We start from the raw sequence: 12907 nt of genomic DNA on the forward strand, positions 1-12907 counted from the left end.
GTTCCTTCTCTTTACATCCTCTGTGGAGCTCCTTCATTCATTCCCTCATCTTTTTTAACAAATACATGTTTTCTCATGGATAATTTCTTAGTCTTAATCAGTCCTCATTTATGCTTTCACTCACTGTTTCTCTTCTTTCTTTTCCAGATAAATATCAAAGCAAACACAACTTCCAGAGTATCCAAACCTCCAACTTTCAGTCCTTTGTGGGTTTTTCTTTGTTAATAACATTCTTTTCTTTATTAATAGCATTCTTTATGATGTGAAATCCCCTTTCTCCAGTCACCTTTCTCTTGATCCTGCCTTCTCAGGTAGAAAAGCACAGGGCAGTTGTAACTCTGCCAGGCCTGTGTGTCTCTCTCTGCATTTTATGGCAAAGTTTAGCATGTGAAATACAAGCCATCCTGAACACAGCTACCCCTGGGACAAGTGCATGAAGCTGAAACAAATAATGGCTAAGAAGGGAATGAGAGAGATGGAGGAGGAATAAGAGGGTTGTGAGTAGGCTGGTGAACAGACAGGTTAAAGTGATCATCAAGCATGGCTCCAAAGAGTTATATCCTCCCAGGCTGAGGGATGAGTGAACTTTGCATGCATCTATCCCCACAGCCCACCCTTTCCAAGTATGTCCCTCTGCCGTGCAGGTGTTGCCGTCTCCGTGCAGCACTGGCAGTGTGTGGTGTATCCCAGCACAGCCTAACCAATGTGCAGACTACTGTACAATCTCGTAGTCCTGAACAGGTAGTCTGAACACTGGGCAGACGGAGTGGAGCCTCTGCGATCTGCTCTCCGGCTATCAGCAGCTCGTTAGTCCTTTCCCCTCCCTGCTTTTGGGATGGGGTTTTAGGGGCAGAGATGGGGTGAAAGAAAGTCCAAGTCCTGATTGAAGAAACATACTCCTCTGGCAGCTGGGGAGAAGAAATGTTGCTCTCTGCATGTTTCCAATTTGGAGCAAACTTCCAAGCTCCTTCCTCTTCCAGTGCTGGTGTCAGGCTGGTACCTGGTTTCCACCTGGGGTATGCTGCACCTTTTTAGAAAGAGAGGGGAAAAAAAAAAAAAAAAATTACTGGTGTTTGTCGAGGAAATGCTGTGAAGTTTTGGCTGTCACCCAGGTGTGCAGAACTTGTTGCTTCATTCAACTCCTTTTCTTCCCTGTGGAGTTGTGTGGGAGGATTCCCAGGCCCCATGCACCTTCATCTCCTTCTGCCCAGTTCTGCCCTGTAGATCAGCCCTTTGCCTGGGGTCCGGAGCAAAGCTCAAACAGGACCAGCCTTTGCTTCCAAGTCCTCAAAAGGGTCCTTTGACCCACCTTGGCCAGTTGCCTTTGCAGCTCACCTCCGGCTACTGCAGGAGCAATCCGCATCCCCTCTCTTTCTCCCCCCACTATGTCTGGCATTGCTGAGCCTCCCTCCCTCTTCTGGTTTTTGCTCCCTCCCTTCTTGCTTCCCTTCTGTCCTTCTGCCTCAATTGACGTGGCAGTGGAAAGCTAACTAGACTTGAGGGAGGAGCTTGCTGGCTGCTGGGAAGGCCGGAGGTTGGCAGGAAGTGAGCCGGCTGACAGATGGGGTTGCGTGGGGGAAAGGAAGGTTCCCTACCCTGCATGGAAACTTGAGGAATGCTGTCGCTTTCTGTGGCGCTTGGCTCCCATGTAATGATTCCAGATGTTAGCCCTAGCCCGTGCAGTTTGCTCCCTCTCTCCCTGGTGCTGCAGGGATAAAGAGGGCTTTATGTATGCCACATGTCTCCCTTCCAGGATCCCCTTCTCCTGCGTGCATGCTGGTGGATGGTTAAGATTTGTGGCCAAAAATATGAGCATATTGGCTCTAACTTTGGCTCTAACCGTGCACTGGGGAAGGCTAACCAACCCCCTCCTTCTCCTGAAGGTGTGCAACACTTTGCATGTGTGTTGCGCTCTGCCTCATCAAAGCAAGTCAAATACTCAGGGACGATTCATCCCTGTCCTGGCACAGGGACAGGTGTAGGAAGAAATGTGTGCTTGTCCTTTGCAAAGGTTGGTGGGCATTGCTGTGACCTTAGAGAGGTCATGACAGTGGAGTTTTGGGCACTGTAGCCTCTCAGGCTACTCAGTTTCTGCCTGTGCTTTCTCATACACCCTCTGATGGCTTCCTAGGGTTGCACATAGCTGCATGTTTAAATCTGCACATTATTTCAGCTGATGCAAAAATCTTTACTTTTGTGGAGGTGAGTTGTTACCATTGCTGTGCTTACTAAGCCAAGAATAATAGTTGTGATTAATCATGAGAGTCCAGGCCTAGTGTCTACAGAGCTTTTGAACTAAATCAGCTTAAAATCTTAGGATGTGGTGTTTAAGTTAAACCAATGCAGCTTTCTGATGTAAACAAGCCATTACAGCTGCTTTGCAGGTTGGAGCCATGATCACAGTGTCCAGTAAATTATGGTCTGAGGGTAAAAGTTAAGTGATACAGGTGAGCTGTGTTTTGGAAAGGTGGTCTCGAGATGCATGTATGTTGTGGGATGACTAGGGCTTCCTGGAAGAATCACAGCTCAGAAATTCAGCTCTTCTAATGTGCATTTTCTTTGCAAAGACAAGAAGCAGAAAGTGGTTGGTAACATCTGGGGGAGGGGTTCAACTTAAAATGCTCAGCTAACTTGCTTTCAAATACTCCAGACTGTTTTTCAGAGACTTATTCCAAATAGTCTTGTAGTGTGCATGTATTCATGCAGTGTGTTTATTATCAATTATGATGTTAATGTTTTTCCATTTGAGTAGCGTTTTATTACAGGAGTTCCCAAAATGTTGTGCATGTGTTTAACACAAATGATTTGACTGAAACTGCAGTCACCTCTGGGGCACGTTTGTTTACCCATAGTGCTTTACATCTTACAAGAAGGAAAGGAGATTAAGAGGTTTAAGCAAGATTAATTTCTCCTAATTTCACACAGCCACCAATTGAAGCAATGGCAATGCTCTTCCTCCCATATCCGCAGACCCTTGTCTCTGTGCAAAAGGAGGTGTGTGTTATAACAGCTACAGGGAAACCTTTAATTAGTTTATTTGTGCTCCAAATGCAAACTGAGACCTAATAATTCTGCCAATTACTTTCTTGTACTGCGAGTGCCAATTTCCAACCTTAGGGGAACCCACACATGCATCTGTCAGCTTCATTTCACATGTAGCCAAGAGTAGGGAAATTTAACTTGCTGTGGAGGCAGTCCAGTTGAATGGAGGAAATGCTTTGAGTCAGGCTGGCTTGCTACGTGCTGAATTTTGTGAACTTCTTGAAGGTTATTACTTACAGGATAGCAACAAATAATTCAGATGATAGCGCAAACCACTGTTCTCTGGCCAAAACCAGTCTGTAGAATTTAGCCACAATAAAGAGGTGTGTAGCCACACTAAGGATGTTGCAACATGAGGCTGCAACTGCAGCATCTCTTTTTTTCCTGCAGCTATTGTGCTTCACACCCCACAATTGGAATGGCTAATGGATCCTGGTCTCCTTCCTGACCATATGTATTTTCTTTCTTTGGTAGATGCAAAGTACAGAGCCATATGGCTGTATCTGCACTATGTTGGGGGTGGGAGAATAATCCTCTGGCACTTATCCTGCCTGTGCGAGTAGCTTGCAGTCATCTCTTTCTGCAGTTCTCCATGCAAGTGGTGTGACTCCCACTGGGAGCAGCTAGCCCTGTGCCTACAACATTCCCTAGCCAACACTGAGCGTCCATGTTCTGTTTTGTATGGCCAGTCGCAGTGCTTCTGCCACTTCACTGCCTCTCCTTGGCCTCATGGCTCTACAGATTAACTCACAGCCGGTGTACACATTTTACATAATATATACTCTGCTGAGCGAGAGTTTTGCCTGATTTTTTTTTTTTCCCCTCTCCTTACAGATGAGGGGAGATGACTTATGTTGCTCATAAGGTTCTTGGGATCAGACTGAGGGCTTTGAATATAGTATTTCACAAACTACTTTCCTGTTTCAATGTGTGCTGGCTCTTCACTCTCTTCCCTCCCCCCCCGCCCAAGTCTAGAAAGCTAGAGAGAGAAGCCCTTTTCCCCTCTTGGCCAGGATGCTATTCAGCCATCGCACATACTGCCAGATTGCTAACATATGGGCAGAGGGCTCAGCCAAAGTTTTGAGAGGCTCAGCCCTTGGCAGCTCGTTCCACACTTTCCTGTCTCTACATTCAGGAAATGAAGTCAGTGTTGATATAAAACAGGCTGGGTTGAAAACTGAGAAGCTGGAAAGACTGAAGTGGAGGACGGGGAGGGGGAGGTGTGGGGAGATGGAGAGCGGCAGGGGCTCATTGCAGTGTGCATTGCCCTGCAGCATGCGTGGGTTGGGGGTTTCTTGCCTTGTGCCAGTGTCCTTCATTTGATTGCTTCTGCTACCTCAGAGTCAGAGGACTGATATTTTATGCTGGCAGACAGATATACGCGTCTTTCCTCTGGTGTATGCAAAGATCAGCATGCAGAGATAGTGTCGTCTTGATCACACGGCAGCATTTATGCAAAAGCTTGGAAGGGATGAAAGTTGAAACTCTGGCAAAGAGTGTGTATTTCCATATCTGTGACATGGGATTCCCTTACCTTTTGACTTTTGTTCCTGAAGAATGACTCCATTGCTAAATTTCTATGGAATGATGTGGTATTAATGCAGAATGATTTTTCTCAGACAGCTTTAACATCAGGTTTTTTTTTACTAGCCCAAAGACCCTGTGGGGTGTGTGCAGGGAGTTCCAGTTAAGTGAGACTGCAGTGGGAATGGTCTGTCTTGCCTAGGGACTTAGCAGTTGTTGTAATTTACTTCTAGGTCACTAGTGCAACCTAAACCAGCATAATAATAACCCAAAGTAATAGAAAGCTGGAAGCTGTTTGTGGCTTACAGAACCTGAGCTCTTACTAGCCCAAAGACCCTGTGAGGTGTGTGCAGGGAGTTCCGGTTAAGTGAGACTGCAGTGGGAATGGTCTGTCTTGCCTAGGGACTTAGCAGTTGTTGTAATTTACTTCTAGGTCACTAGTGCAACCTAAACCAGCATAATAATAACCCAAAGTAATAGAAAGCTGGAAGCTGTTTGTGGCTTACAGAACCTGAGCTCTGAGACCAGTACCTGGCTGACAGGTGTCCCATCACAACAATGCTTACCTACCTCTAATCTAGACTGATCAACAATATTAAAAAAAAATCCAGGGAAACTTGCTTGGCAGAGCTCTCCTGCTTTCATAGCCTGGCATCTTTGAGAGAGAATGGAGAGTTTGGCAGCTACCCAAGTGATCTCTTCTATGTTCTAGATGCTGGCTTCTGGGGTATTCTTGTTTTGTGAATTTTGTAATGGACTGTTGTAGTTTGATCTTTGGGGTATGTCTGAACTGTGTTGGGTATCCTTGGCAAACTCAAGTCAGTTTAACTGAAACTTAAGAGGCTAATAGGCTGCACCTGCCATCCTCTTGGTGTTTGAGCTCAGCAGCTTTGTCATCCTTATCTGCTGCTCTGCCCTGCCCATCTCTTCTAGCTAGCTCTTCAGGATCTCTCTTCACTGACCATCTTTGTTTTCCATTCTTGTTTCCCCTGAGAGCAGTTATGTTTTGTTGTTTCCAGCCAAGAAAGGTCTACAAACACACAAGATGCTCACAAGGGGACAGTCACACATGCATGCCTGGTCACAAAAGTATGCTCTGTTTCTATTTCAGTCTTGGATAGCTGCATTCTGCCTTTTGGAGACCAGTGTGATGGCTCCCTCTCTTGTTGTGTTTGGGGTATAATACCTAGCTGGAACAGAATGTTCCAAATGGGGACCTTAAACCAAACTCACTTCTGTTAATTTGCTGTAGATCCAGATTTGAGGCTAAGCAGGGAGGATGATTTCTGACTTAGTTTCTGAATGTAAATGTAAAAATTAAGATGAAGTTTGGTTTTTAAAAGATGATACCTAGGGTCAAAAATGTTAAGTTTGGTTTTTGGATGCCTTGTTCTGTGTTTAGCTGGAGATGTCTCATAGGAACGAGACTGGAGGGTTGTTGTTGCAGTTACTCTGAAAAATGGGTCCCTTAAAGCGCTCTGAGTCTGGTCACTGGAATTTCAGAGTCTGGTTTTTAACATTCACCAAGCAGTAAAGTGCCCATATTGCTGGAGCTTCTAATCATTCAGAGTATGAGATTTTCATTAATGAGCATAGTTACTTGGTTTTTTCAACACAGGAGGCCTTCAGGTAGCCTTACAGTAACCTGTAGTATGTAGCCAGACCTGTTCTTTGATCTTCTGATACATATTTATTATTGCTTAAATAATATAATTTCTTGGTTACTGTGAACCTTTTCAGAGTGTAGGACAGTGATAGGATGAAGTAAGAAAGTCAGCTTTTCTGAAGAGATGAATTTAAGTTGATATAGTCCATAACTTCTGTGCCAAACCGGCTTCTCTATCACGTGCCTGGCTTTTCTTGAACCTGGTCACAGGCTTTTAGTGATTAAAAGTAAAGCACCAAGGTGGAGCTGTGAGGGCTGCTGTGCCCCATTTCTGACCAGCAGCAGTGTTTTCCCCCCCTTAATGTTGTCCTGAGAGCAGAGGTATGAGGAGTCTTTTCCAGGCAGACTCCCTCTGGGTGTCAAGTCGCTGGTGAGGGTCTTGGTGCTGACTGACCCCTTGCTGGGATGAGGAAGCCAAGCTGTGAGGACCTCTATCTTGATCACAACCTGGGAGAATTGGGACAGTGCCATGCTGCTGCCTGCTCCTGGAGGAGTTAATGGGGCAGGGTTGTTGGGCTGCATCACAAAAGCAGTCAGGAAGGACAAACTCTGTTTCTAGAGGTCCTATTTTCTCACAGACTTGGGGGACTAGGGGACTTGAGTTGGGAATACCTCCGAATGCTTCCCTGGTGATGTGGGGGCTGCGTCGCTGACTGACTCCTCCGTGCTGGCAGAGTAGAGGCTTCGTTGGAGCAGTGAGTCACTTGTTACTGATCCTCTTTTCAGGAGAAGGAGAAGAAGTATATGTTACCAGTGGATAACCTGAAACTGCGAGATGTTGAGAAGGGGTTCATGTCCAGCAAACACATCTTTGCCCTCTTCAACACTGAACAGAGGTATGCTTGCATCTCAACACGCCAAGCTGTTAAAGCTAGGGACAAGCTTTATGTAATATCAGATAGGAAGGAGTAGGGACGAGTGTGTTGGGAGAGCTGTCCAGGAAAGATGTGCATATCCTTTAAGGATAGTCATTTTTGGAGGAGATGGGGGACTTTTAAATAAAGTCTGGCTTCATTCCTTCTGGTCTTCCAGGGTTTTTTTGTGTGTACCATTTTTTTTCTTCACCAGAGCATGGTCTACAGTGTGACCTTAGTCTTCAGCTGTTTGGTGTGGTTACCTGGGCCTGGCTGTGGCTGGAGTATATATTTATGATCAATGTTCTTACTGAGTGAATAGGGAAAGTCATAGGGGATTGCTGGACTTCTCCAGCCAACCTGGGTCCCCTGTGAGCAGAATTGAAAAGGGAATTTCTTTTGGGCCCTGTTGAAATTGGGGCTTTTAGGGCAGGGCTAGAGGCTCTGGGTGAGGGACACACAACTGGTTTGAGGAAAATCAAACTTGCTCATGAAAAATTTCATTTCTTTTCCCCTCTGCAGGGACATCATGAGGATACTAGCAAGGGACTAAGTGTATCTGCCTTAAAACAATAGGAAGATTCCCTGGTCATTGACATCTTTGTCAAATATGGGCAAATCTCTGTTTTGCAACAGAGAAGAATAAAATGTTTGTCTTCCTCTCAGGAATGTTTACAAGGACTACCGGCAGCTGGAGCTGGCTTGTGAGACACAGGAGGAGGTGGATAGCTGGAAGGCTTCCTTCCTTCGTGCAGGAGTCTACCCAGAGCGTGTTGGGGTAAGTTAGAGTCATAATAATGGGATGAGAAGGAGCACAGCATGTATCTTAAGGATAGCTGCATCCTCTTATGTTAGAAATAAGTCCGTGAAGGTTTTCTCTCTTTCCTGAGCTGAGGATATTTTGGAACAAAAATGGAAGGTTTTGGTATGTCCTGGTGCTTCCTTTAAGGAAGCTTGGGACAAAGTAACTGGCAGCTTCAAAGGGGAGATAAAGTAGGTAGGCAAAGACTGCCTTGATAAACCCTTCTAGCTCTCTTGTTTTGTGGGCATTAAATTCCCAATATAAGGAGGACATTTAACTACCTGGCTACTAAGTGGTATGTGTCTGCTGAGCAAAGGCACCATTGCTTTTCAGTAACAGTTACTGTACAGCCTTGCTAGCCTCCTGGCTTATTAGTAGTTTTTCTCCCATTCCTTCCCCCACCCAATTAGGAAGGGATGTTCTTTGACTTTTTCTTTTGCTTGGTAGATACCTTAATATGCTACTTTAGCAAGGTCTCTTATCTCTTCCCTTAGCCTTGTCCCACAACACTTGCTGTCAGCATTATGCTCTGCTTTAAAAGTATGTTCTAGAGAATTGTGGTATATGTTCCTGTTCAAAGCCTTCCTGTTCCTCTGTGAGAGGAAGCTGCTATAAATAGTTTTTCCATTAGAAAAGTGATAATTGCTTATCTATTTGTATTTGCTTCTAATAGACTTCTTGCATTCATCTTTCCTGTTACACTTGAAGGTTGTGGGTTTTGCCTTAAAGCATTTCCTGACAAACTGATGTGATATTAAAAAAAGAAAAGGATTAGGGACTGGACCTTAACAGTGACATGACTTCAAATTGGCTTTGGACCAGACTGGGCCTCTTAAACACATACTCGTGAAGGACATGTGCCACCTATTGGTGTGCAAATGGAGTGGTTTGACATAGGAACACTGATTGCTTGGTTAACTGTCTCAAAACCCTGTGTAACGAATAACAAGTAGCCATTGTAGGTAAGTAAATTGTCCCTTGTTGCTAACAATACCATTTCCTTTGCAGAGCATCCCATTTTGATTTTCAGTTTAGCTAAACAATTCACTTGTTCTTCTTCCAGGGTAATCTAGGTATTTATGTATTTTTAGTGGGATTAGTCTTTTGCTTGTTCAGTGCTATTATGGGATCTTCTCCAAATTCTGAGACCAACTAAAAGTCGTCTTTTATTTTTTGTCCCTTTTTGTTTTAATTTTTTCCACATATGCTCAAACTGGCCTGCCAGGACAAGGACAAAGTAAGTCTGACCCTCTCTGCCTGTGTTGCCCCCTGGGGCTCTCACACCGGATAGTTCTCTTTTGTTTTTTCCTTTTGTTACAGTTTCCTGAGAGGCATTTGCTTCTTCTCCCTCTTTGTACCTTCTGTTGGATTGCTGCTGTTTGTTTCTGTTCTTGGTTTGAGTTTTCCTTTTTTCTTTTTATTTCTCCCTTTTTGTATGACTTCTGAATCTTGGTGCAAACTTATTTTTGGGTTTTTTGACCCTCATTTTTTTAAGTTGTCCTGTTTGACGTCCACTTCCTTTACTTTGTTTCTCACTGAGACCTTGCATTCCTTCATTATGTAAGATCTTCCCAGGAAGAGCTCAAATGAACAAAAGAATTTGCCCTTTCTCATATATTTTGTTCCCAAAAACAAAAGATAAGCAATTTCCTACACTGCTGCAAATCCTTCAGACTGGGACAGTTTAAAAGAAAGAAAGATTTTTCTCTATAAAATCAAGCTGTTTTTTTTTTAAATAAGCATTGAGAAAGACAGCAGTCTTTCATGCTTTGCTGATTTGAAATTGATCCCAAATGGAGGAGCCTTGGTGATTGCTTGCTGTCAAACAGCACAGTCCAGGTTTTACCTTACAGAAAGCTAAACAATGCATTTCAGGCAGACAGGAAGAGATTCATCTGCTTGGTGAATAGAAGAGATAACTATGACTTACGGATGCAGGATTTGCAGTTAAAGTGATCAGTAAGGTTTCTAGGTTATTCCTTCTACCTGCGGTCTGACTGAGCAGTTATTTCACCTCTGTTTTCTCATTTGTATAATGAGGATAAAGATGCAGTGTTTTGGAGAGCCTGTAAGGCTTAATTAATGGTGAGTGATTCTCAGGTCTAAACTGAATCTGGGCATGGAAAACCCAGCTCAGATGAAGAACCTTTCAGGAAGCTATAAACATTAAAAGTAAAAATTACAGCTTTGAGTATTCACTAGAGCCATAACCTGTGAACATTGGTCAGGAGTCTCTGTTGTCTTTCACCTTTGTGTAATAACTTTCTACTAAGAGAGCAGCTTTATTGTTAAAGCTCCTCAGATCTGAGCTGGAGAAGTCTATACAAGCTGAGCTGTGCATTGACAATCACAGCTCAAAATGCAAGTTTAAATAAGTTTTATTTATTGCATGCCCTTCCTGCATGTTCCCTTATTTTCTTCTCTTAGCTTTCTCATTAAAAACTAGTTCTGTTACATTTGAACTAATCTGTTTCTCCTTTTCTCTGCAGGCCAGTGAAGCGGAGGAGAATGGATCAGACAGTTTCATGCACTCCATGGACCCTCAGCTGGAGAGACAAGTGGAAACCATCAGGAACCTGGTGGATTCCTACATGGCAATTGTCAACAAAACCATCAGAGACCTCATGCCGAAGACAATTATGCACCTCATGATAAACAATGTACTTATCACACTGTGGTTGATGGAGGTGGGGAGACACAGAAGGGGAAAAAATAGGGAGAGAAGGAATGAAGAAAAACTGAAGGCACCTTGGAAGGAGGAAGAGGAGGGGACAGAATGGAGTGTTTTGGGGGAGACGGTGGAAATTGATTCCCTCTTTGTGCTCGTTTACAGACGAAGGACTTTATCCATTCGGAGTTGCTGGCAAACCTGTACTCCTGTGGTGACCAAAATACGCTGATGGAGGAATCGGCAGAGCAGGCCCAGCGACGTGACGAAATGCTGCGCATGTACCATGCCCTGAAAGAGGCCCTCAACATCATCGGGGACATCAACACCAGCACTATCAGCACCCCTATGCCCCCACCGGTGGACGACTCTTGGCTGCAGGTGCAGAGCGTACCATCTGGACGCAGGTACCAGAGGCTCAGGGGGAGAGCCCCACAGACCTGCCTGATGCCTCTTTAGTGGCTAGCTGGGGCCTCCTACTGAGACAGGGAGTCCTCCTCTTCCCCTCTTCTCCCTGTGGATGGAGAGTTCTGGGTATTTATGTTGGGAGGCTCCTAGGCCTTGAAAGCTATGTGGGGCTGCTATGTCTTTACAGAGGATGTGGAGGCTTCTAAACCTGTAGGTTAGACAGGGCCTGAAATAGCTTTGAAGGCAACTTGAAGCCTGGCGTGGCCCTTGAAAGCCAAAGGGTGGTGCGTAAAGTGCCGTGAAACTAAGGAAGGAACACTGAAGGCAGCATACGGGGACTTGATGGTGACACAAAGGGATCCCAGGCCTGTTGTTGCAGTTGAATTTCTCCGTTTGTTTGCCAGGTCTCCTACGTCCAGCCCCACACCACAGAGGAGAGCTCCCGCTGTTCCACCCGCCAGACCTGGGTCTCGAGGCCCAGCTCCTGGGCCACCTCCTGCTGGTGGGTCCACGCTGGGTGGTGCCCCCCCTGTGCCCTCCAGGCCAGGTGCCTCTCCTGATCCCTTTGGGCCCCCACCTCAGGTTCCTTCTCGGCCTAATCGTGCTCCTCCTGGTGTTCCCAGGTAAGTCCTGAAATGCTGCTCCACACAGGTGGGATATGTAGCAGCTCTGACAGTACTCAGCTTGCCTGGGCCGTAGAAGGAGAATGGAGTGCATGGTGTGGGTACAGTCTTTGACTATTTGAATTGGGTCCTTAGGCAAGAGCATCGTTGTCCACTGATATTTCATGGTACAGATGAGGCAATGCCAAGGCAGCTCTCAGGAACAGAGGGGTGGCCTTTTCTCTGCACAAACCTCTGTGCAAAGGTTGGGGGAAGAGGCCCTTGTACCCGAGGGCTTTATTGAAGCAATTATACCAATGCCTCTGCTAACAAGTAGGAGGTGGTCACCAGAAAAATCACAGGACTGGAGTGACAGTACACCTTTCAAGGCAGTTCCCCTCTGTGTAGGGCTCCCCAAAGTCTGAAGTTGCCCCTTTTCTCCTGGCCCAGAGTTCTTCAAGGTGAGTTGGAGAGACCTTCATCTAAGCTGTTCAGATGCTTTTTATCTAGGAGAATATTGTAGTATCACTGGCAGGGAAATGGATTTTTCTAGGCATTTTTGTTGCTTCTGTAATCAACTTGAACATTTTTCCAGTCTAGAGGGTTCAAATCACACAGCTTTAATTGCCCATTAGGAAACTTAATTCCTTTCCTGTTCAGTCATTTCAAACACACTTCAACATGGTAATAAGGGATTATCCCCTGTGCAGCTAAGCACGTGTTCCTGAACAGGACTTAGGAAGCAGTCTGGAACTGGGAATGCTTTTATGTTGGGTACTTGGTCTCCCTGTGAAGAAGAGAAGGTAATTGCAGAGTAAAGAATGAACATAACCAGAAACTCCCCAATGACATGCCAGAGGGAACACTTCCCTCGTGGAAAATACCTCCTCTCCAGTGGGTGCTGGTGGCACATGTCTGAAGCTTTGCCATTTTCTGTGGAAACACCCAGCTGGTCAATGGGTGGTGATGGTATAGGCAGTGGCAGTTCAGTCTTCCTCCTGTGATAGTGCCCCAGCTCATACTTGGCACTGCCTGTTTGGAGGGGAAGTGTTCTCTGCCAGGCTGTATCCAGCCCAGAGATGGATGAGTCCAAAGAGATTATAGACCAGTTTCTGACTCTGGTGCATGCAAATGGTTTTACTTTCTTGGTGCCTCTGCCCCAGTCCTCCCTATGCACCTTGATGCAGCTCACACAGTAACTTGTCCACACATGCCTCAGTGGGAACTGCAGTCCTGCTGGTGGCACCTATGGATGTCAGCATGCTTCTGCTGTGTATTTTGGCTCTTGCTTCTTGTGACCCTGTTTTTCCATACACTGTTTGTGGTTTTTTTTTAGTATAC

General features: G+C 45.4%; 1 protein-coding gene across 1 annotated transcript in view; it reads left to right on the forward strand.

Moving 5' to 3' along the window:
- DNM1 (dynamin 1) overlaps positions 1-12907 on the forward strand; it is a 43877-nt gene that overhangs the window by 24233 nt on the left and 6737 nt on the right. The window contains 6 exon segments of the mRNA XM_009575541.1: positions 6959-7068; positions 7753-7864; positions 9114-9125; positions 10378-10548; positions 10722-10963; positions 11369-11587. Of these exon segments, the coding sequence (XP_009573836.1) occupies positions 6959-7068; positions 7753-7864; positions 9114-9125; positions 10378-10548; positions 10722-10963; positions 11369-11587 (866 nt within the window).

Source organism: Fulmarus glacialis, unplaced genomic scaffold, assembly GCF_000690835.1.
Source record: "Fulmarus glacialis isolate BGI_N327 unplaced genomic scaffold, ASM69083v1 scaffold2224, whole genome shotgun sequence".
Taxonomy (NCBI): Eukaryota; Metazoa; Chordata; class Aves; order Procellariiformes; family Procellariidae; genus Fulmarus; species Fulmarus glacialis.